Genomic DNA, 22800 nt, shown 5'->3' with positions numbered 1-22800 from the left:
CCAACATAACATCTTAAGTTCAAGCGTTAAGTGCAAGTTTTAAGTTTCTTTGAATAATATACTTCTGGCTGAATGTACTCGTCTTGATTTCATAGAATTTTGACCAATTTGTCAATTAATCACATATTGAACTTAGAAAAGGCTTTAACTATGGACAAATCTTTAGGTCACATATCTTATGAACAAAACAAAGGCTTTTCAAGCAGCTTTCTTGAATCCTAAAAGGACTAGTGAACATGAGCTTAACACATGGTTGTTAACAGCCACTAAAATCAAGCAGTTAATGTTCAATACATCACACAGTGGGGTAGGTAACTTCTACATGTCACGTATTTTCCATCATCCTCACAACATTCCACAAAAGAGATAAAACCCAGATTATAAAGGGCATTCCCAAAATTTATGTGGCAAGGCTAGTAAGTGGCAATTGCAAATTAGAATGTGGATCTTTGGACTCCATCTCAGTGTTATTTCTTCCATAGTCCACCGCCTGATGGGGTAATATCACCCACCCTCTGAGGTACCTTGGTTTGATGGGTCATGGGGTTAAAAGCTATTCAACCCAAGCAACCCATTAGTAGTAGTAGTTTGAGGTTGAGGAGGATAGCTGGGGAATGGGAAGACAAACTTTTTCCATCTACCCTTTTCCTATTATGTTTATGTATTATTACCTATTGGAACATTTTATGAAGGGCTCTCATTCAAGTATGTTTAGGTCACTAACAATATGTTGTGCAAAGTCAGATGCTGAGGATCTAAAGATGAGTAAAACTTGGCACCTGTTCTCAAGCAGTTCATATTGTATTGAGGCAAAGGAACCCAGAAATAACCAAGAAGGAACATGTAAAAAAGATCAAGCAAAAAGTGCTACAAAAACACAATGGGGAAAACAATGAATTATGTCTGAGCTAGAAAAATTTTCAAAGGGGAACACTTGAAATAGACCTTAAGGATAAGCATAATCATTCCGGACAGTACAAAAAGAAAAATAAACTTAGAATCTGAGAAACAGTGAGCAAATGAATGGTAGCTGCATTATAGGGAATATCCTTCACCCATTTCAAAATTTTCTGGGCCGCTATAGACCAGGCACTGTGCTAGACATGGTATTTGCTGGTCTGAAAACACAAGACATTATACAAAAGTTACCAACAGGATGAACAGGATGAATCTTTTAGAGGAAAAGTGTAGGAATTACAAACTCATTTTCTCTTAAAGTAGGATACTTCTAAAGCATACAGTCCAATAAAGTACAGACTTCATTAAAAATGGTTTCAGTGCAGATACTAGAATCCTCGGTGATATGACAACTATATAGTAAAACCTAACCCAGGATCTATGCAAAAGACTTCCAGTCAGAACCCCAATCACAACACATAATGAAAGAGGATATTAAAACTTTGTGATTCACGTATATTTAGAAGGATAAATCATGGAAGATGAAAACTGTAGTAAAGCTAGCATTTTTATAAGATTTCAATCCCTGATCTTCAGTAGACACAGCTATCAAATGTCAGTGGAGTAAAATAAAGTCCCCATGACCAGAACGCCAATGTTCTCTACTTATAACGGTGGAGAAACGACAGGTAGTAAGATATTATGGATACGCAGGGAGCAACACGTGAAGGACACTTCTAAGGTGATAAGGGTTTTTTTCAGATTAGGAAATTAAATCTTTTGGGATTCTACTTATCTTTCACAAGATTTACTTTTAACAACTCTACATATGCTGGTTAATGTGGTTCTCCAAAGTAATCACACTGCAGGGTTACTCTTTCAATCCAATAAAGCAGCCTGTGGCTCAAGATAATTATAGAATTTCCCTTCTCAAATAGCCTTTGGTTGCTAAGGTTCAGTCTTTTGAGTATGTTCAAGGGTAGTTTTGCCTAACTATGAAAAATAAACCTCAATTTGAGAACAGTAAGCAATTATTTCAAGTCAAAGCTGGGGAGGGATCTAACTGGGTAATAAATACCAATGAATCCTATGGAAGGCAGAATTGGAAGATGGCCCCCAGGATTAATGCCCTTGCTTCCGATGTAGACATCTGGTATAAACCTCTTTCTTTGAGCATGGGCAAAATTGTGAATATGATGGGATTTCATTCCCGTGATCAGGTTATCAATAAACTGAGTTTATCAAAAAGTTTAGGATGACCATGGGTGAGCCTGACTTTATCAGGTGAAGCCTTAGAAGAGGAAGGGGGAGATCCTTCCTGAGAACAGATTTGCACTCAACGTTACCATTCTCCCCCTGAAACCAGTTCCCTTCCCCGATTTCTGCGTGGATGGCAATTACCACTCCCATCTCCCACCACACCCCAAATGCAGGAGTCACATGTGAAGCATCTCCCACATTCAGTTCTGCACAAGGTCTAGACAACACTTGCATGACCACAGCCCCAATCCTGGACATTACTAGCTTCCTTGTTAACAAATCCTTACTGAGCGCCCCTACGTGCCAGGTGCGGGGGCGTGTCAGCCAAAACATGGACTTCACTCCAAGTCTGGAGGGGAAGCCAATGGTTACACAGGCAACCACACCAAAAGGGAAAGAAAACGGACCCAGCAGGAGGTGCAGGACATGATGGAAGGCACTAGGCTAAGCAAGCAAGGAGAGGCTCCATCATGTTGGGTTGAGAACTGAAAGACAGTTAAGGCCTTGCTAGGTGAAAATCTACGTATGTAGAATACTCAAAATTGTTACAACTGCAATTAAATAATCTGTACATGTTGTTTGATAAAACCACTTTTGTTCTAACAAACGCCTGGAGAGCAAGAACTGCACTTCTGCTTATCCTTCTATCCCTGTGCCTGGGGTTCACAGCTTTGCCCACAGTGGGCAGATACTTGCTGGGGGAATGGATGGAGTCCTCAGTTCTGCAGTCCTATTCCTCACCTGTGGAAAGGACACAACTACCTCAGAGACTCTTGCAATGGCTGAATGAAACAACACAGGTAAAGTGCTAGAACTTTCTGCCACATGAAAGTGGCTGCTCAATGTCTTGCTGGGCACATTGTTCATACTCTCAAGCATTTAGTGAAAATATAGTGTCTTGAGCTCCATATGGCTTTACTAGTGTCCTTGAGTGCAACGATTGTGTCCCATTTAATTCTTGCTACCCAGAACTCCGACTTCTTGAAGGAAGAAATGGAAGCCATACTGTATCACCTTGTGTTCTTTCTGCCCGGCATACCACTGGCATTCAAGAAATGCACTTTGAATATTATGGGGTACTTAAGAGAATGACTTGGTCCCAGATCTGCATGAGCTGATTACTGGTTACTGGGACAGAGTAAAGTCAAGTAAACACTGGCACACAAACTGAACAGGGAGGCTGTTTCAAAGGCCCTCCAAAGCAAGGGTACTACTGTTACAAGCAGCACCAGGCATCCCTTAATGGCTGTACATTTTTAAGATTTGAGAGAGAGCATGTGAGTGCGTGCGTGAGCAGGGGAGGGGCAGAGGGAGAGAGAGACTCTCCGGCAGACTCCCCACTGAGAGAGAAGCCCCACTCAGGGCCCAATCTCATGACCCTGAGATCGTGACCTGAGCCAAAAATCAAGAGTCAGATGCTCAACTGACTGAGCCACCCAGGTGCCCCTGCTGTAAATTTGAAACTGGGCCTTTGAGGAAACAGAATTAGGACTCTTGGGGAGAGGGGGGGCAGCATATTAGGCAAATGAGTATCATAAGCAGAGGCACTGCAGTGGAGTGAGCAAACATGATGCGGGAGCAGAGTAGAGACAGCCCCGCCTGGAACACAGTGTTTCAAAGGCTCAATGGATACGTGTGCACAAGGAATGGTTTTATAAAAACGCTTTCATTCTAATGGCTGAGAAGGTAATACACAGTGGTCGTCCTAGACTGTCACTAGTAACTCTTGCACCTGTATTACAATTTTACTTCCACTTCTAGTTCTTTCATTGTACTTTATCAATTTATCGCAGTGAACTTGTAACTGTGGACTTCTTTCAGCCTGTGGGTCATGTCACTGAGCGTGGCACCTCATCCTTACAGCTGCTGTGCAGATAAGGGATCTCTTCTCTGCCAGAAGAGAGAAGACAATGACGTAGGAGCTACAAGCTCCAACGGTGGTACCTGCATAAGTGCTCGGAGGATCTGGAGGAGAGAGAAGTCAGGGGGCTGGCGGAGTCTCCAAGGGAGGACACCAGACCTGAGACAACTCTTCTGAGGTGGGCAGCACTTGGAATGGCAGCGAGAAAAGACAAAGGCATCAGGAGAGGGCTGCTGGCAGGGTGATTACTGGGGCATAACTGGGGCATAGGAAGCTGCTTCTGGCAGTTCGTGTTGGAGAACACAGCATAGGAACGGTGAAAATGGTATGGTTAGGGTCACAATGCCAAGGAGCGCTCTGGATTTTAGCATATAGGAAGTGGGGGGAAACTGAACATGGGACAGGGAGAAAAATTCATGTTTCTGAAAGATGGTCTTCGACAACTAGGAAAAGGAAAGGTGGCCTGGGAAGTGGACCACGTGTGTGATGGCCCGCAGACAGGCAATCACTTGACAAGTCCAGGTAGGATCTGACTCGGTAATTTCAGAGATCAGAAAAGTAAAGTCTGAGACATTGTAAGAATGAACAGGCTTTGATTATCCTATCCAAAGCATCCACATGCCCACCTCAAGCACAGAATCAATCTCTTATTTTAATTACTTCTATATCTGGCTTCTGACATCAGAGATAAGATTTAGGTAGTGCCTTTAAGATTCTTATGTTTTGTTTTTTTAAGATTTTATTTGTCAGAGACAGAGATAACACGGGCAAGCGCCCACGCACAAGCAGGGAAAAGTGGCAGGCAGAGGGAGAAGCAGGCTCCCTGTTGAGTTAGGAGCCCGATGCGGGGCTCTATCCCAGGAGCCTGGGATCATGACCTGAGCCGAAGGCAGATGCTTAACCAGCTGAGCCACCCAGGCGTCCTGATGTTTATGTTTTTTATCCCAAGTGCCCTGCATTCACAAGAGGAAGGACCTCAGTAAATGCTGCAGAATGCTCAAAGGAAGGAATAGCAAGAGGACAGCTGGGCTGTAAGCCTGAGGATAAAAGAGTGGGCAGGTGCCACCAGGGCCAACATGGATGTTGGGAAGGAAATATCCTTCTAGGTAAGAGCTCAGTTTGGGATGCTCTGACTTTGAGAGAAGGTGGCAAACCAAGAAACAAAAACAAAAAAACAAAAAAACAAAAAAAGGGGAGTTCCTGGTAGATGTCACTTATATTTCAGATCTACATATTCCCTTATTGTAGAAGGGCTGACAGTGGGCTCTAAGTATTTTCTAAATTATTACTTCAGTTATGTCAGATATTCTTTAATACTGGGATGCTATGTTTTTTTTTTCCATACCACAATCAAAGTAAAGTGATGCAGTTTCTTTTGACCCGTCTTCACAGAAAATAGGTACACTATCGGCTGTTAAGAGTGGCATCAGAAAGTTGAGGTGAAGAGTGCCAGCTGTGGAGCCAAATTCCGTGGGTTCAAATCCTGCTTCCACAACTCACTACTGTGTCACTGTGGGCAGCCTACTTAACCATTCTCCGAGTCCCCATGGGGCAGTTGTGAAAATTAAATGAACAAAAAGTGCTTAGAACAGTGTCTGTTACGTTGAAATCACCGAGTAATTGTTGTACCTTTTTATATATCTGATAAGTTGATAGTTTTTAGCCTAGGTATTCCAGAATAAAATTAGAAGCCACAAAGCCATGACAAGTTTCAAATTCTTAACAAATTAACTTCCAAGTCAGAATTTAGTAATAGCCAGTCAATATGAAAGCAGTCATTCACATAACACAAAACCAACAAATATTAAATGAATAAATAGACAGTGAATGCTTTCTGCACTTAACATAATGGTGCCCTAGCTTAAGAAAACCCATTCTGAAGGTATAGGAATCTCTTTTCTTTCATCTAACTGCAGATTCACTCAGATGTTCCCTGAAAACCCCATGTACTTTTCCAGCTCTGCGGCCTCTGCGTCCCCTTCCTCTGCTTAGAGTCACCTTCCAGTCATCTGGTTTACTCTTAGGCATGCTTCCGGGCCTACCTGAGATACCCTTGCCTTAGCTTTAGTGCGTCTCTGACCCACCCTGACCCCACCCCAACCAGATAATACATTTGTAAAGGTGCATTCACCAGATCCTTACACAGGTAAACAACTAGTATACAGTGTCCCATTTCTTCTTGCAGCCTCTGTGTGGCATGGGTCACGTCTTGCTTTGTATTCCCAGAGCTCAACGAATGCCATCATTATACTCGACTACAAAAACTTTGCCTTTAGACAAGGATTATTGTTAATCTCAACCTCCCTTCATACCCCTAAAACAGGATCACTAAATACCCAACTTGAGTGAAGTACATCCATCTTTTCACTCTACTCTGAGGAAAACAATTCCCAAATAAACAGTAAATTCAACTTGTCCAATGATGTAGAAAGAGACTCAAGGCTACATTTCTCTAGGCAACAGTTTTCCCAGCAGGATAACATAATGCTAGACAAGACCACTTTTACCAAATAACTGACATATTTCTCTATATGGCTTTTCCTACATTGGTTAAAATCCTATCTGATTCTTCTCGAAGTTGGAAGGATAGCCTTCAAGTTCAATTCAACCTTCATGCAAAGTGGCATGATTGCAGGAAGAACCTCAACTACTCCAAAAAAAAATGAATATATACTGGGTAGAGCCCTAGAACATGACCCATACTGTTAGAGAATTCTGTCACACCAGATTGAGAAAAATGTCTAATTTAAGGTATTCGACACAAAACAACATTCATGTAAATAAACACAAAACATTCAGTCCTTGGGATGAATGATGGCCCACTACTCAAGTATATCCAAAAGTAGCATTTTAGAATTGCAAGCAGGTAGGTAATTCACCTAGTCTTACGGACTCATCATCAGGGTATGCAGGAAGTGACTGTCACACAGCATCACGATGGGGCAGAAGCAATATAAAAAGCCAGGCTTTTAATACTGCAACTTAGTAACATGGTTTCCTTTTTTACTACTTGCAACTTAATAATGTGGCTTAACAGACAATTATTGAACAGATGAGCTGACGCTGAAATGTAGTCTCTGAAAATCCAATTCCTTTGAATTATGTTCAAGGGTCCGTAATATATCCAAATTTATGTTCTTGTTGGTTAGCTTTGATTTCTCATCACTAAGTCAGGAATATTTAAATAATTTAGCTTAGGGAACGTGGGTGGCTCAGTTGGTTAAGCGTCTGCCTTTGGGTCAGGTCATGATCCCAGGGTCCTGGGATCGAGCCCTGCATTGGGTTCCCTGCTCGGCTGGGAGCCTGCTTCTCCTTCTGCCTGCCGCTCCCCCTGCTTGTGCTCTCTCTCTGACAAATAAATAAAATCTGGGAAAAAAAAAAAAAATTTAGCTTAAAGTGTGAAAATTGGGAGCGGGATTAACAACAATCCCACACTTACCAAGGCAACTAGGGATTGAACTTGCCCGAGGACGAGGCCACATACATTTTAGAGGTTTCTCTTCTCCCTGGCACTACCTGTCTCAGGCAATGACTTCTCTACCCAGGCAATCTCTAATTCAGGTCTTCACACCTAGGAAACCTACTTCAGAAGCCAAAGTTTCTCTTCTTTAAAGACACACAGCAAAGAAATGTGTACCAATTCCCCTGGCCATCCTTCAGTCTTGACAGTGAAGCCTGAACTAGCATAATCACAGCTGTCGTGTCTTGCGGTCTGTTATGTCAGATGCACGGAGCCTCGAGCAGCTCATTTAACTCTCACAACAATCCCAAAAGGCAGCCATTGCTTTTCCCATTTTAAAGAATAGGAACCAGACTCAGATTAAATACATTTCGCAAGTTCACAGAGCTAGTAAATGACAGAAGAGCATCTTAAATCTTCAGTACTCAAATGTATGCTTTTCCATTATACTATGGTGCCTCAAAAACTTTGCAGAAGCCCACTGTTGCATCTGATGTATACCACTAACACTATTCAGCTCACAGTTCCTTACCCTGAGCCAGGTAAAAAGTGTTACCACTAATTTCCATAAGCTGGGGAAGGGACTTGGTTTTGCTTCTAATTGGCTTTTTTAAGAGTTGCTTCATGAGTTTAAATTTTTGTTTCAAAGTTTTTTCATTAAAGAAATTACTCTGTCATACCTTAATTATTACTAACGACATTAATTGTCTTATTAAATCATTAAGAGATGCCTAATGGCCTTTGGGCAGACTAGGAGTTAGAACTAAAGTTCTAGTCCAGTTCTCTTTTTCCAAGAGCACAGCAATCTACCTTGCTATAAAAATAGACACAAGAATGCTCAGTAGGTAAGGCATTTCCTTTAAGGGATAATGAAAATTCTGAAATTATAGTGATTGTTGCACAATTCTGTGAGTATACTAAATCATTGAATTGCAGACTAAATAGGTGAATCTTAAAGTGTTAATTATTTAATAAAGATGTTAAAAAAACACTTAAGAGACTTGATCAGTCAAATGTTAATTACCTAAGAGAAAGTAATTAAAGAATACTAATTTTACCATATCATTTTTGTTCTGTATTTACCCCGAATGTTAACTTGCCTAATTCCTACTATTGAAGTATTAAGTTTAACAAGAGTAAATGCAGACTTTATGAAGACCTCATAAATATCAAGACTCATAAAATCAGGCAATGATAACAGGCACTAGAAAGGGGTAAGTAATAAGCCTCTTAAATAAGGATCAGAAGACATACACACTCTGAAAACTAAATGACAATTTACAAAACCATTTTTTGGAAACCCATTTGGTATTCAGAGCAGGAGTTACAAACACATTTTAAAAGTTCTTCCCACCAAGACTATAAGGACTACTTACCTTGTGACAAGGAACCAAGCAATCTGACTGAAGTCTGGAGAGGGTCTCATATATGTTTTAATATGTGGCATAGCATTGCTGCGGCCAGATGTGTCAGCCGACCATTTGCTAGTGACAGGAAAGACCCATTACCAGTAAGAAAATATAAACCTGTCATAATCCTAGTATTAGGAAACTTCATGAAAAGCAAAATCCTATAATCTAAACAGTGGGTACACAGTTCTCTGATGGGACCTCTAATATTTTATTAAACTCTGTTTGAGAGCAGTATAATAAAACACTGTAACCCTTTGGTATCTAGCCTTACCGTTTTTTTTTTTTTTTTTGCCAGTAAGACATGTATATATTCATGTCTATTACTTCTGTTGTGTTTTCAACTGCATATGTGCATGTCTTGTCTCCTACGTGGACTATGAGCTCCTTAAAAGGAGGAATCATGCTCCCACAGTGCATTACCAAGTACGGGCTCAGGAAGTTTGTTGAAAAAAAGTACAAAATGGGGAAAAATGCCAATGGGATGAATATTAAAACAATGTTAAAAAGCAGGAGGATGGGGCACCTGGGTGGCTCAGTGGGTTAAGTGTCTGCCTTCAGCTCAGGTCATGACCTCAGGGTCCTGAGATCGAGTCCTGCAGTGGGATCCCTGCTCAGCGGGGAGCCTGCTTCTCCCTCTCCCTCTGCTGCTCCCCCTGCTTTTGTGTTCTGTGTTAAATAAAATCTTAAAAAAAAAAAAAAGAAAAGAGGATAATTTGGAAACACTTCAGTCCAAGGCTAACATTTACCTGTCCGCATTGCAGGACTGAGGTTCTGTAGGAAGAGAGGGCCTACCATCATGAGGCAACAATCCTTTCTTGCAAAAAGGCTAAGACCAGAATTAGGATTATGTAGATTGTTCCTTCAATCATTAAATTCACTTGAATGACTCGTGAAAGGAGCTCATCAATATAAAGAAATGTTCTCTGGAAGGAATAACCTCCCAACGGGGGCCCACAGGGACACACGGACGGGCCCACAAGGACACAATGAATTAGCCTGCAAGCTACTGAGATGCAATCTGCCTTTGTTTCCAGCTGCCAAGTGTAACACATGCCTGAAGCAGGAAACTGCACTGGCCTAGAACAGTCAGAGTGTGCCCACTGGAACAAGAGGAGGATGAAAGACAATCCCTTCACCTGCCCATTCAACCATTTACTGAGCCCTTACAACAAACCAAATACGATCCCATGTCCTGGACAAAGAGTGGTGTGGACTCCACCCACGGCAAGCTTGCAGTCATACAGTACGTGCATGTACATGTGCAGACAGAAGAATTATAATCTGGAAATATGAGCTAAAATGTTGCTGAATCACTATGTCGTACACCTGAAACTAATGTAAGACGGTGTGTCAATTATACTCAAATAACATTTTTTTAAAATGCTCCTTACATAAATTCTAAATTACCCATCATCATCGTTATTTTTTTTCTTTGAGGGCCAATATTTAAATACAAACCTCACAGATCAGTTTTATCCTTTGGTATTAAAAACCTATTTCAAATAATGTTCAAAACCTTGTTTTAAGTTATTTCTATCACTAACATATGTAGATGAAAAAATACAGCTGTATTATGTAAGGTTCTTTTTTAAAAGAACACACTGACATAAATAACACTCATATTTCTGAAGAAGCAATAACAGCATTCTAAACCAATTACTTACTGAAAATAGGAATGGAGCCAGTTCTGTTTTTCAGCTGTCTGGATGCTATAGGGAAGAGAACCCCCAGCTTTTAAAAGAAGAAAACAAGTATTACAGAAAATAATTTTAGGATCCTTCATTAAGAATCTACAGTAAACACTGAAAAAACAAAACCACTTCCTATTTCATCTTATGAAAAGAAAGAAAAGGTCTACACTTGTATTAGGTATGTCCCTCAGTGGGGTTTCCTTTCTGAGGGATACATGTTAAATGGTAAATGTTTACAATCTGAAAAGAAAGAGGTATTAATCACTTGGGGGTGGTAATTTAAACATTAATAACAGCACAGATTCGAAGTATCTGAAAAACTACATGAAGAACTCTGGCCTATCCTGCAGTCCTCATGCAGGCGAGAAATCCTTACCCCATTTTGGTCTGGAGCATCTCCATTTCTGCCCAAGAGCTGGACACTTGGAAAGGTAGACTCAGATGAAAACTCAGTTCCCGCTTCCTTTACCCTTTACATTCTGCTATTTCCAAGCAGAGTTTGTATTAGCTAAACATTCTTACAAATGGAATAGAGTCATCACTAAAATTAAAATATTCAGGGGCACCTGGGTAGTACAGTTGGTTAAGTGTCTAACTCGGTTTCGGCTCCAGTCACGATCTCAGGGTCATGAGATCGGGGCCTGCATTGGGCTCCCTGTTCAATGGGGAGTGTGCTTGAGATCTCTCTCTCTCTCCCCCCCCCTCTGCTCCTCCTGCTCATGTTGTCTCTCTCAAACATATAAATCTTAAAAAAAAAAAGTTCAGTAAACAGTTGCTTTTAAAAAGCAATGCTAAAATCCATATTCTTGCATCAAAAGCAGAGATACAGTTCCAAGTGGAAACACAATTAGTAGCCAGTTTTTGTTCATCTTAGAAAGGAGGAAAGTTCTATTGTAGATTCACCACTGACTTTCCAAACACATGTTAGAACTTCTCCATAAATAATCTATATCCCAAAAAGAGCTTTAAATTTCTGAGTCATCACAAGGCATGTCGTATCCTCTACTACAAATAACTAAAAAACGTATTTAGGGCCAGTTACAAAATAGTTTTATGGAAAACACCGTGTTCTTCCCCATTAAAAAGCACATTTTGAATGAATCTAGTGTATCAGAAGTGGAGAAAGGAGAAGACAAAAACCAACCAAAACCTCACCATGTCTGAGTCTCAGTGAAATGATTTTAGCTTTGCCATTAGGTAGCAACAAATGAGCTGATACACTACACTCCAAACCTTACTAAGATTTTTCTGGCAGGGTCACATCTAGTTTGACAAGCAATAAATGGACTAAATTAGTCTAATTCAGAGCATTCTGCTTCCAGCCACAAGCAAATGCCAATCAGATTTCTTTTTTCCAGAGACAAACCCTACTTGGGTTTTTGGTTATTGCCTCCTGAATGTGTTATCTGGAGGGCTGCTGGATTCCAAATAAAAGTTCAGTGTCTAGCACTGTATAAGGAAAATAGCAAAGTTGAAAGTCGCCTACAAAATCATCCTAGGCATTTACAGATGAAGTGCTTTAGAAAGGACAAGTATCAACTAGGTAACACCAAAGGTTCATCCCAAAATTAAGCAGAAGTTCTGTACCTTAAATATACCTGTGATTCAAAATTGGAAGAACCACACAGAGCCACAGACACAAGCAGGGAGAATATGGAGAGAGAGAGATCAGAGAAAGGCATGTCAGAATTTCTCTGGAAAGGCAGGACATAGCAGGGAAAGGTGGTTTTATTCGGACATCTCGTCTGGACAACCAACCTGTTGTTGGCAGAAGGGACCACCTTACTTGTGGAAATGAGAACAAGTCCTCACAGTGTTACTGTGAGGATTCAGTAACACACTAAAATTGCCCAAAACCATGGAACCATCTTTGGGACATAGTACTACTCGATATTACCTATTTCCATGATTCTTAGCCAATTAAGGGAAAATATTCTCCAAATTTCTAACCAGTTCTTTTCTCAAGGAGAATGGCATTTTTATTACTTGTTTTAAAAAGTTTACCAGGGCATTTATGAAAGATACACCAAAAAAATGCAACTGAGACAGTCTCCAACAATTACCTGGATATCCTTCTAAGCTGGTTCGCACATTTTCCACAGAAGGATAGATCTAAAAATAAAGGAAAAAAAATTTTTAAAAAAAGGAAAAATACAAAATAACACTCAAAATGTACCATGTTAAAGAAACTTTCTTAAAAAGAATGTTTTTAAGATGAAAATCTCAATTAGAAAGATTTCATTTAGGGACGCCTGGGTGGCTCAGTTGGTTAAGCATCTGCTTTCGGCTCAGGTCATGATCCCAGCGTCCTGGGATCGAGTCCCACATCAGGCTCCTTGCTCAGCAGGGAGCCTGCTTCTCCCTCACCCTCTGCCGCTACCCCCCAGCTCATGCTCTGACAATTAATAAAATCTTAAAAAAAAAAAATTTCATTTAAAAACTTAGAAAATGCACTTTAAATTTTAAGAATGTCCATCTTATGAAAAAATGTAACTTCTAACAACTTCAGGAAGTATATTCAATGAAAAAACTTCTATTTCAGTTTTTCTCTTAAAAATGCCAAATTAACACTGAGTTCAATGCAAAATTAATTATTAATTCAAAAGTCTCTAATTAATAATGCTCATAATTCTGCTGGCAAGGCTTATCAAATATTTTTTTCTTTGGCTTGAGAACCTGAAGGAATGGAAAAATCACAGGCTAGTATGTAGCTGAAATGGAGCTCTGCAGAGAGCAGCACCTTCTCAGCACCAGAGGATTCAAGGGCCACTTGATCACACACGATGGTGCTAATGTACTGTTGTTTCCATGCAAGAATCAATGACTAAAACCTCTATGGGGGGAGGATGGATTCTCATGCTTCTCTGGGACTAGAGAATAAACACGATCAAGTGAGGTAGGACAGGCACTCACCAGATGAAGAGGAACGGAACTTCTCCCTGGGGTCCGGCTTTCCTTCCCCAGCGTCACCAAGCTTTCTTTAAACTCAGAACACAACCATTTCGAGTCATCAGCTCCCATAGACCCAATGCTTGAAAACTGACCTACTATTGGCCAAGACTCTCCTTTAGGACAGGCATGCTCTTTCAGAAGCTGTGAACAGAAAAATTTTTAACAATTCAGAATATGATTTTCTGTCCTTGGAACCCCTAATCAACAGAAAAATGCTGAAAATATTACATATCAATTTCACACTTTTTTCTTTGGAAAATATTCTTTAAATACTAAAAATATTTTAATGGAGTAGGTGGACAGAAGTACTCTTCTAAAATTCTTTGATTTGTATTAAAGCAAAACCAACTTTCTTAAAAGATCCCTTTTAGTAGGAATGTCAGATAAACCACTGACCTGCCATACAAAATGAGATTTTGCCTTGAAATAATACCTAAAAAAATACAAACTATTGTATATTTTGACTTCCATCATTTGAAAGAGATTTAACACTTGGGCTCCACGTAGTGATGCTCTAAAAAATAAATAAATAAATAAAAGAGTGTATTTATGTATATATACAGAGCACCCTAAGCACTACAGGGAGCCTGATCTGCATTTCCCGCTTTGATACTTAACACAAAGCTGCAGAAACAACTCAAAAATATTTGGAAATTTTATCTACTTAAACATGTACTGTGTGTTTACTACCAAGAGGCTGAAGAAAAATAAGCCGCAGTTCCTGTCCCAATGGAGCGCATTGTTTAATTTCACATGTATTATTTTTCTTAACACAGCTTTAGTATTATAAAAGCCTAGTTCTCAGTTTCTGCCCTCCTGCAGCATGGTGTAAGAAATAGGACTGAACTGACAGCTACAAGACCCAGTTTCTGTTCTGGTGCTCAGCCCCTGATCGGCTACCTGGCCCTGGACATGTCCCTGGGTTTCCATTTATAGGTCAGTGAAACACAAGTCTGACCATTTGCGTCTTCCCTGGAAGGCAGCTGTGCTGCAACAGGAGCTTGTGAGAGGTGGCCTGGAAACCAAGATGCTCTTTATCCTCCAGGAAGACTGATTCTACACACCATGTGCTAGCATCTAGCCTGTCTCAACCATCAGGTCACAAACTGAGAGCCACCAACCAGCACACTGAAGGCTCAACATGTGCCTTGCCTTCTCTAAGTTCGTCTAATCCTTATGCAATTTTCTGAGTGAAGTACTGTTGTTATGCCATTTTATAGAGGAGAGGCAGGTCATATGACTTGTTAACAGGGGAGGATTTGAACCCAGGTCTGGGAATCTACCTCCAAGCTATCCACTCAGCCAGTGTGCTCTAATGCCTTCTCTAGGCCAAGAAATGAGGATGTTGGCTTCCAGATCCTATGTTTTCAGCTGTGGTCTCATTTCAAAAAAGCAAATTAAGATAACGTTTCATTAACCAAGGGTTAATTCTTACATGACAAATACTTCACAGAAAAAGGTAAAGCTTTTACAAGAGCCACGTAGGGAATTTATTAGTGTCATTAATGTATCTCCTAAACAGATGAAGAAAATCGTCATCTTTAACTTGTTTGCTGTTTTAATTTGTTAGAGACTTTTCCTTGTCATTTTCATACCACCAACAAAGGCCTCTTTTGTAATAACTCTTAAAGGCCCTGGTTTAGTAAACAAAATACATTATGGTACTATTTACTCAATTGTACTTTTCTGTTCTTTGTTGAATTTGTATGTTAAAAACCCTTCAGATCCTGAAATCAAAAGCTACAATAGCTGCATGAATGAGTAATCTGTAACTAAAAAAGTCCTTATACTTTTGCCATTTAGAGCAGTCTACACCTCTAAAAGACAAAACATTAAAAATTACTGAAAACTATAATCAGACAATTTATCAAGAGCCTGTTCACCCAGAATTGTGCTAGTTATAATGAAGCTGCCATCAAAATATACAATTATAAATGAACAATATATATTAATTTAAAAAAGAGTAAAAATTCTGTTACCTTTCTAAGCCTAAAATGTCCCCAATTATCTTTCTGACTTCCTTGAAAGCGCCCTGGGGTTGATCCAATAAGATAAACACTAAAAGGATATAAAATACAAGTTATAGAACAGAGTGATGTAATTTGTGGACCCCCAAATCACAAAATACACACAAAAACTAATGTTATCATAAGATGTTCTAAGAGACCACCTATTTTTTGAGGTGACTCCTCAGAACAGTAATCGTTACTCAAACTAATTTTCAAGCACATCAACTCATGGTGGAACATTCACGAGGTATAAGGTGCCGGCAATGAAATCAGTCACTTTAGGAGTACTCCAGAGGGAGGCTTATGGTGAGCAAGACAATTACTGGCCTCCACTTTAGCACCTCAGACCTAGGAGATGCAGATAGTGAGAGAATCTGCTCTCATGTTATGAAGGACAGCCAAATATTCTACCTCTTTCCAAAGCCCCTGCACTGCAGATACTCTGTGGCTCTCAAGGTATTCACCCACTTTAAGAATCCCGAATTGCTAAACACCACATACTTGGTTTCAGACAGATCATGCTTATGGATGATATCTATCCACTCCTTGAGTGAAGGAGCATCATAAGCCATCAAGTAGCTGATGAGATCAGCTTTAAAATGTGTTGTTGATTCTCCAGATGTGTGGGTTCCATGGATAATTCGTGGGTATAAGGGGCTCAACCATATTCTGGAACAGAAAAAAAATAACTGAACAGTCAGGAAAAGAACTGATTACAATGATACCTGTGTTGACTACACACTCACCCTAAGGAAGAGGTGAATCACACTTCCTGTGTCCACATGGTAAGTACAGGATCCTTAGGGAACATGAAGCATAAATCCCATCACACCACTCCAACGGCTTCCATGATATTCAGAATGATTTTTCAATACCTCACCATGAATTTAGGACCCAGTAAAATCGGGCCTTTGCCCACCTCTCAACTCAATGCTCTTTGCTCCCTCTTTGACCACACCTTCCTTATTCTTTACCCCCGCCCCCTACCTCCATACTGCTAAGACCCTGTGACAATGGTTAATAGCTGCACTAATTGTCACAGCAAATCCATACCACCTGTAGTAACCCCAGCAAGCTACACCCATGTAGCTCTTCAGCCAAATGGGAAAAAGTTACCTACACTAAGAAAAATGTATATACAAATCTATTTACAATAAATAAACCCATTTTCATGATATATAGGCTATAGCCGTTTGAGATATTTGCATATCCTGTACTTTTCTGGCATCTGCAATGAGTAGATACCACATTTAATGCTATTACATTTATACTAACCTCAGACTTTCAAATAACTTAGTAAACAACATATTAAAGACATCTTTCATTTCGCCAATTCTCCTCAAAGGAGGACAATTCCGTTCACCCAAACTTCTATACACCCACAAGTGGGAAAAGCATATCTAAACCCAATCCTTCTATGATGCGCTCCATGACAGATCACAAACAAGTATGGCTTCAAACCTCGTGCTCAGTTTCAACTGCAAAACCGGGTTAGTAGTCCTGCATCACAGGTCATGTGTGCCTGTGATGAACAACGTCCAGGCTTAAACAAGCACTAAGGATATATTTGCTGTTACTACCTTTCCGCTTCTATGGCTATCCCACTGCAGTTCTACCCATTAAGCCCAAAGAGAAACTGCCCAATTCCTTTCACCTGGCAACCCTCAAAGGAGACTGGTGAGATGCAGGCCACCAGGGCAGGAAGCATCCAGAATCATAAGGGTCCTGCACGTACATCTTCTGAAACGCATACGTTTCTAGCAGGGTGGCATGTCATACCTTTCCTTCCCACCTTGAGGAGACCCCTTGTACAAGGGGTAACATGTGCGACAAGGACTACAGCCCAGGTTCTGGGGCCAGATTTGCTTCTAACTGGCTGTGTCATTTGGCACCAGCCCAACCACCTCTGTGAGCGCCTGCCTCTCTACGTGTAAAATGAGCACACTGGGCTGGACGGATGTGTCAGTCTCTCCCTCACAAATAGCAATTCAGAGCCCACAGGCTGCTGGGCTCCTCCTAGATTAGAGGCTCACTCACAACCATGTCTGGATGAGGAACAGGACAGATGACGACTTTCTAAACCAGGATACGGAGATGTGAGGTGTTTTTAGCACTTGACAAAGTAAAATGTGAAATTATCGTGGGCCAAATAATTTTAAAAGTGAGAAATTAAAAGGCAGACCAAGCAGCAGCTGAAAAGGATGGCTGAAACACTTGTATAGCAGAAGAGGACCAGAGCATAATTAGCAGACCAATCATGAGAATTACACAAAAGGACTACTTTTAAACATTTAAAAAATTATAACCCACAACACAAAAATGCAAATTTGAGATTAGAAGCTAGACTCACTGTGGGATAATAGTATCCTACTTGAAGGTGGCTGGCAGAGAAACTGGAGATTTCATACCCTTGATACTTTAAGTTTGAAACCACGTGAAGCTAGAAACTAGTCAATTTAAAGAATTAAAAAAGAAAAAAAGTTTTTCCATAATGGAAAAAAACCTGAACACCTGAATCATTATCCTTAATCCCTTCCCCCACAGCAGCCATCTTGGAAAGACCTAAAGAAGCATGGCTCAAGCTTCTGACTCCAAAAAGAGCTGGGGGCCATGGGTGGGATTCTTTCTTTGAGCCACATAAGACTCATTGCCAACTTGATAAAACTCCATTATGACTCATGAGTTTCAAAACCCAACCCAGCAGCTAAGCAGCTGTAGGAGTAGCAAAGGTGTAGTTAATTCTAAATTCAGTTGATCAAGAGTCCTCCTGTGGCTGAGGCTTTTAGACAGTGGTGATCCCCTCCACCTTGAACCAGCTGGAATTAACTGCATTTTGAGAAGATTTTAAGTGGGACACTTGAAAACTGGAACATGTTTACAGAAAAACTATCAGCACTGGGGGTGGGGCTCTAAGCCACTTGCTAGGGGAGTGAAGAGAAAGCTAGAGATGTTGGGCTCAGGGAAAAGCCTGCTTTCCAAACTAGAAGGACTGTCTGAAAGGAGAGAGGGTACTCTTGTTCTACACAGCAGTGGAGTCGAACCAAGCCCACAGGACGGAGTCTAGAAGGTCCTGCACTTCAGTTCAACCTAAGATGTGCCTTGGGCTCTGCCAGAGCTAGCATGTCCTGAAATTAAGAGTTCTACCCAGCCTGGGCAGTGACAGGGAGCATAAGGCTGGGGAGGAGGAGAGTGGAGAATATGGCAACTATGAAAGGTGCTAGATGAATGCTTGAGTTTCTTCTAACCCTGGAGAATGCAGAGATGTACAAAATGGCTTAAAAAAATGGAAATGAAAGCCAACCAGAAGGAAGAGCTTACCAAGTGGGAGAACAATGCTTAAAACTTGATTTGAGCAAATCCCCAAAACAAAACAAAAAAACCAACCCCTCTTCTAAAAAGGATTCAAAGACTAGATCTAGCATAAGTATACCAAGGACAAAGGATTAGTAATAACAAAAAAAGCACGAAAAAATTTCAAATTCAATTTTTCTCTTGGTGATTCATGACCATATGACCATATTAAAGGCTTAGACACCAGATTTCTTTCATGGAAAAATAAACTGAGGATGACAGGAAGTTTTAGCATATGATTAACCACTAAGTTTCCCTTCACTACCATTTGGGAAATGGCAAGCAAGAGTATAGTGGGTTCCGGGGCAAGTTACTGATGGGTCTCACCAAAAAATGGGTTCAGACCTTACATTTTATACCCTCTTTCCTGCCTCAGATCCTCTGCATATGCTGTTCCCTGTGCCTGGCTGCAGTGTGTATAATCCCATTTTTGTAAGAGCTAGGGAAAAAAAAAGTATTTCTGTTTACACATGTAATAGCCATGGATGTGTATGTACTAAACTGTTAGCACTAGTTACTTCAAGAGAGTCGACCTGGGGCAGGGCAGTAGTAAAATACTATTTCCGTGTAGGTCTCTTTTCTATGCCACATGTGAGGGTGTTCTTTTTTTTTTTAAACAATATAAGAAAAAGGGAATGCCACCCACAGCCACTGCTGTGAAGTAACTAGAAGCCTACAAACCCCTGAGTCTTCTGGTGCCAGTCAGCATGGATGAGGTTGGAGGTGTGGATGACAAGCCGGAGGCCTTCTTCGTACAGCAGTAACATCATTTTCCTTTAAGAACAGAGACAAGACCAAAAGCATTAACACTACTTTTAAAATATGTACTATTTTTCTAGTGCAAATATCACAGCTAAAGGATTTCTTTGACCCTTCTAATACTCAAACTTAACATTTATAATCTTCATTTCTTCTACACATTATTAAAATCAAAGTCTATTTAAGAGATAGGTAGAAAACCACCTTCCAAAATGCTCTGAGTATCAGTAAATGAATTTTTGCCTCATCCTGCCCACATGGCCAAGCCTGACACTCTGAGCCCTTACCCTTATCTATTATCTGCTACTATTCGGGACGATGGAAAGCTTCTTGTCCAGTGTTTTTCAAAGTATGGTCACAACCTTCTGCTACATCATGGCTAGCATTTTTTTAAGAAGTTGCAATAAAGGGGTGCCTGGGTGGCTTAGTCAGTTAAACATCTGACTCGATTTTGGCTTAGGTCATGATCTCAGGGTCGTTAGGATCGAGCCCCACGCTGGGCTCTGTGCTCAACAGAGAGTCTGCTTAAGATTCTCTCTCCTTCTGCCCCTCCTGCTTACGCTCTCTAAAATAAATATTTCTTAAAAAAATTGCAATGAAGTTAGAAACTGAAAAATATATTGTAGATACTTAAATAACTGGTTTTAGCACATGAGTATGGACACGTGTAACAGACTAAAATGTACGCTGTATTTTTTAATGTGAGCTGTGGCTTAGAAAAGTTTGAAAATGCTTCACTATCCTAAGACTGATCTTTTCTCATACTCCACAAATGCCATACTCATCACCAATGCATTTCTGGCCTTGAAATAAATCTTTCCTTTTCTTCATTTACTCAAATCAGACCCAGTTGAATCCTCCCTTTGCCACGGGCCTTCCTTCCCCAGGCCTCCAGTCATCAGACAGAGTTCTCATATTTTAATTCTAGCGAGAGAAGGAATAGGATACAAACAAGAGCTTTCTACTTGAAGCTGGAAGACCTGTTCCAATCATCAGCTGGAGGCCATAGGACCCTAAGGAAGTCACTCTGTCCCTCAGTTTCTCATTTACAAAACGAAGGGTAAACCCCTTCCCTGCTGCATAGGGTTGCGAGAAGGAAATGTAACATGCGTTCATGAAACAAACTCTCACACGTGTGCATTTCCAGGACTCCTTCAGTGTCTTGCTTCATTTTTTCATCTACTGCTGGAGGGCTTTTGGCCTCCCAATTGTTTCCTAATTATTTCAGGAATCTAAGTTCTCTCCCTGTAACTAGAAATTCACTCCTCAAGACAGTCACTCTGCCTTATTTCCATTGGGGCCAAAATGCTACTTAATACCTACTGATGTCAGTTCACGCATAGGGGGCAAAATGAACCACTGGTTCTCTCCAAACCAACAATACCGTGAACAGTATTTGGACAGGATGAGGTTAACATAAAAAGATAATGCAAAGAATAGAGAATGAGATATTTAGCTCTTGCCAAAATGAGAAGTTAACCAAAGCTGGCAAACAGTAAGTTAATGCAAAGCTGGAGAAGTGACAGCTGCTGAACCCATCTTTTCTCCATTTATGAAACGTGCTCCCTGAAATCTGGGCAGATTTACACACACAGTTGCCAAATTAGCAGCTGACTGTAATTAAGAATAAGGCCAGTTATGAATTCAAGATGTAAGTTTCACAAATATTTCCATTAATCAAGGCATCAATTATCAGGAAAATCATGTACTGCTGTCAGTGAATCCTACCCAACGGAATTGGGAACTATTCTAAGGAGAGCCATCATCTCGGACAAAATGGCATGAGCTAATAAAAATCACAATTAAAAATGGATAAAGGATAAGAAAGGAGGTCTCCCTTGAAGAAACGCTGCCCTCCCTATCACCTGTTAAGTTGTGGGGGCAGCAAAAGAGATTATTTCCCAATCTGGAGCTACTCGTGTAAAGGGGGGAGAACACAAAGGTCTGCGGAGCACCTACGTGCCAGGCATGCTAGCAGCTCTCCAGAACAGCAACACACCAAATCCCCACAGCAATCCAGGAGGTGTTAACAGTCGCCTTCTACAACTGCAGAATCTACGGCTGGGTAGGCAATGGGAATGATCAAGGTTCCCGAATGAGCCAGAAGAACTTGTCTGGACCACATGGGCTGGGATCTTTCTCTCACTGCACAGTTTCCACAGGGAAGAACGGGGCCAAGGACACTTCACACAATTGGTGTGTGAGTGGGTGGACGGGCAGACAATGTGGTCTAGGGGAGATGAAGGACTAAGTCATGTGTGCTGGGCGGCCGGCTACAGAAGCAAGCAGAAAGGGGTGCCTTGACCACCCTACAGTCTGCCACTGGCTCCCAGTTAGACATTCCCATTTGGCAGCTTTGGCTTCCTTCCTTCCCCGCTATTGATTCTCAGGGCCAGAAGTACTTTTGCTCCCAGCTCTGGGGGACACTGAAAAGCTTCAGAATCCGAAAGCACTGGGTGACAGGCCCTGGGACTGCATGGCATCCTACAGAGACATGGATAAAGCACGTTTATTGTACCTAACAGGGATGATGATGATGATGGGGGCTACATCTTGGTGGTCTTCGGATGCTCTGTGCACAGTACATGGTCAATACATGCTTGCTAAAGTGAATGTCAAAGACTACTCCCTATTTACTGCAGTAGCTACACTCTCAAGTTGGGGAGGCACGTGACACCCCAGCACCAGGAGCTGGAAGGTTTCCTCCTTTTTCTAACTCCTATAATTTCGCCTCTCTCACCCAAACACTAAGAGCTAGAAGAACTATTAAGTCTCAAAACACTAGAACTGTGTCTCAATATTTAATGAATTCTTTAAAAAAATTTTTTAAACAAGCAACTGAGTAACTTCAAGACATGAGTTTAATCTCCTACAAGATACTGGCATTTTAACAATATGTAAACTACACAGACTATGTGGCTGGGAAGGACTCTGTTGTAACTGCTTCCCTAGGCATTTACAACTCCAAGTGAGTAACTCTGCTGGGTTCAACCCGCTAAGTGTGTGTGTGTGTAACAGGGGTGAGGTGGAAGAGTAGACCAAAGGAAACTAGCTGTTTTAGCTGTAAACAAACGAGAATAAAAACTTAAATGAGTTCTAGTCCTGTCTTCAACAATAGCTAGAAGGTAACTGCTTATCTACTCAGGAC

The 22800-nt window shown here is 40.9% G+C and overlaps 1 protein-coding gene across 3 annotated transcripts in view; it reads right to left on the bottom strand.

Moving 5' to 3' along the window:
• TDP1 (tyrosyl-DNA phosphodiesterase 1) overlaps window positions 1-22800 on the bottom strand; it is an 86329-nt gene that overhangs the window by 46206 nt on the left and 17323 nt on the right. For 2 of the 3 annotated variants that reach the window (XM_078054095.1, XM_078054096.1), the window contains exons 7-13: window positions 19575-19667; window positions 15954-16211; window positions 15513-15591; window positions 13495-13674; window positions 12645-12693; window positions 10555-10621; window positions 8855-8962 (exon numbers count right to left, since the gene is read on the bottom strand). In XM_078054095.1, coding sequence (XP_077910221.1) covers window positions 8855-8962; window positions 10555-10621; window positions 12645-12693; window positions 13495-13674; window positions 15513-15591; window positions 15954-16211; window positions 19575-19667 — 834 coding nt within the window. The remainder of the gene's footprint in view (window positions 1-8854; window positions 8963-10554; window positions 10622-12644; window positions 12694-13494; window positions 13675-15512; window positions 15592-15953; window positions 16212-19574; window positions 19668-22800) is intronic. The other variant, XM_078054097.1, reaches the window with a different exon arrangement.

This window comes from Halichoerus grypus, chromosome 8, assembly GCF_964656455.1.
Source record: "Halichoerus grypus chromosome 8, mHalGry1.hap1.1, whole genome shotgun sequence".
NCBI lineage: Eukaryota > Metazoa > Chordata > Mammalia > Carnivora > Phocidae > Halichoerus > Halichoerus grypus.
Note: the sequence above shows the minus strand (reverse complement) of the source record. Positions and strands in the feature narration are given on the sequence as shown.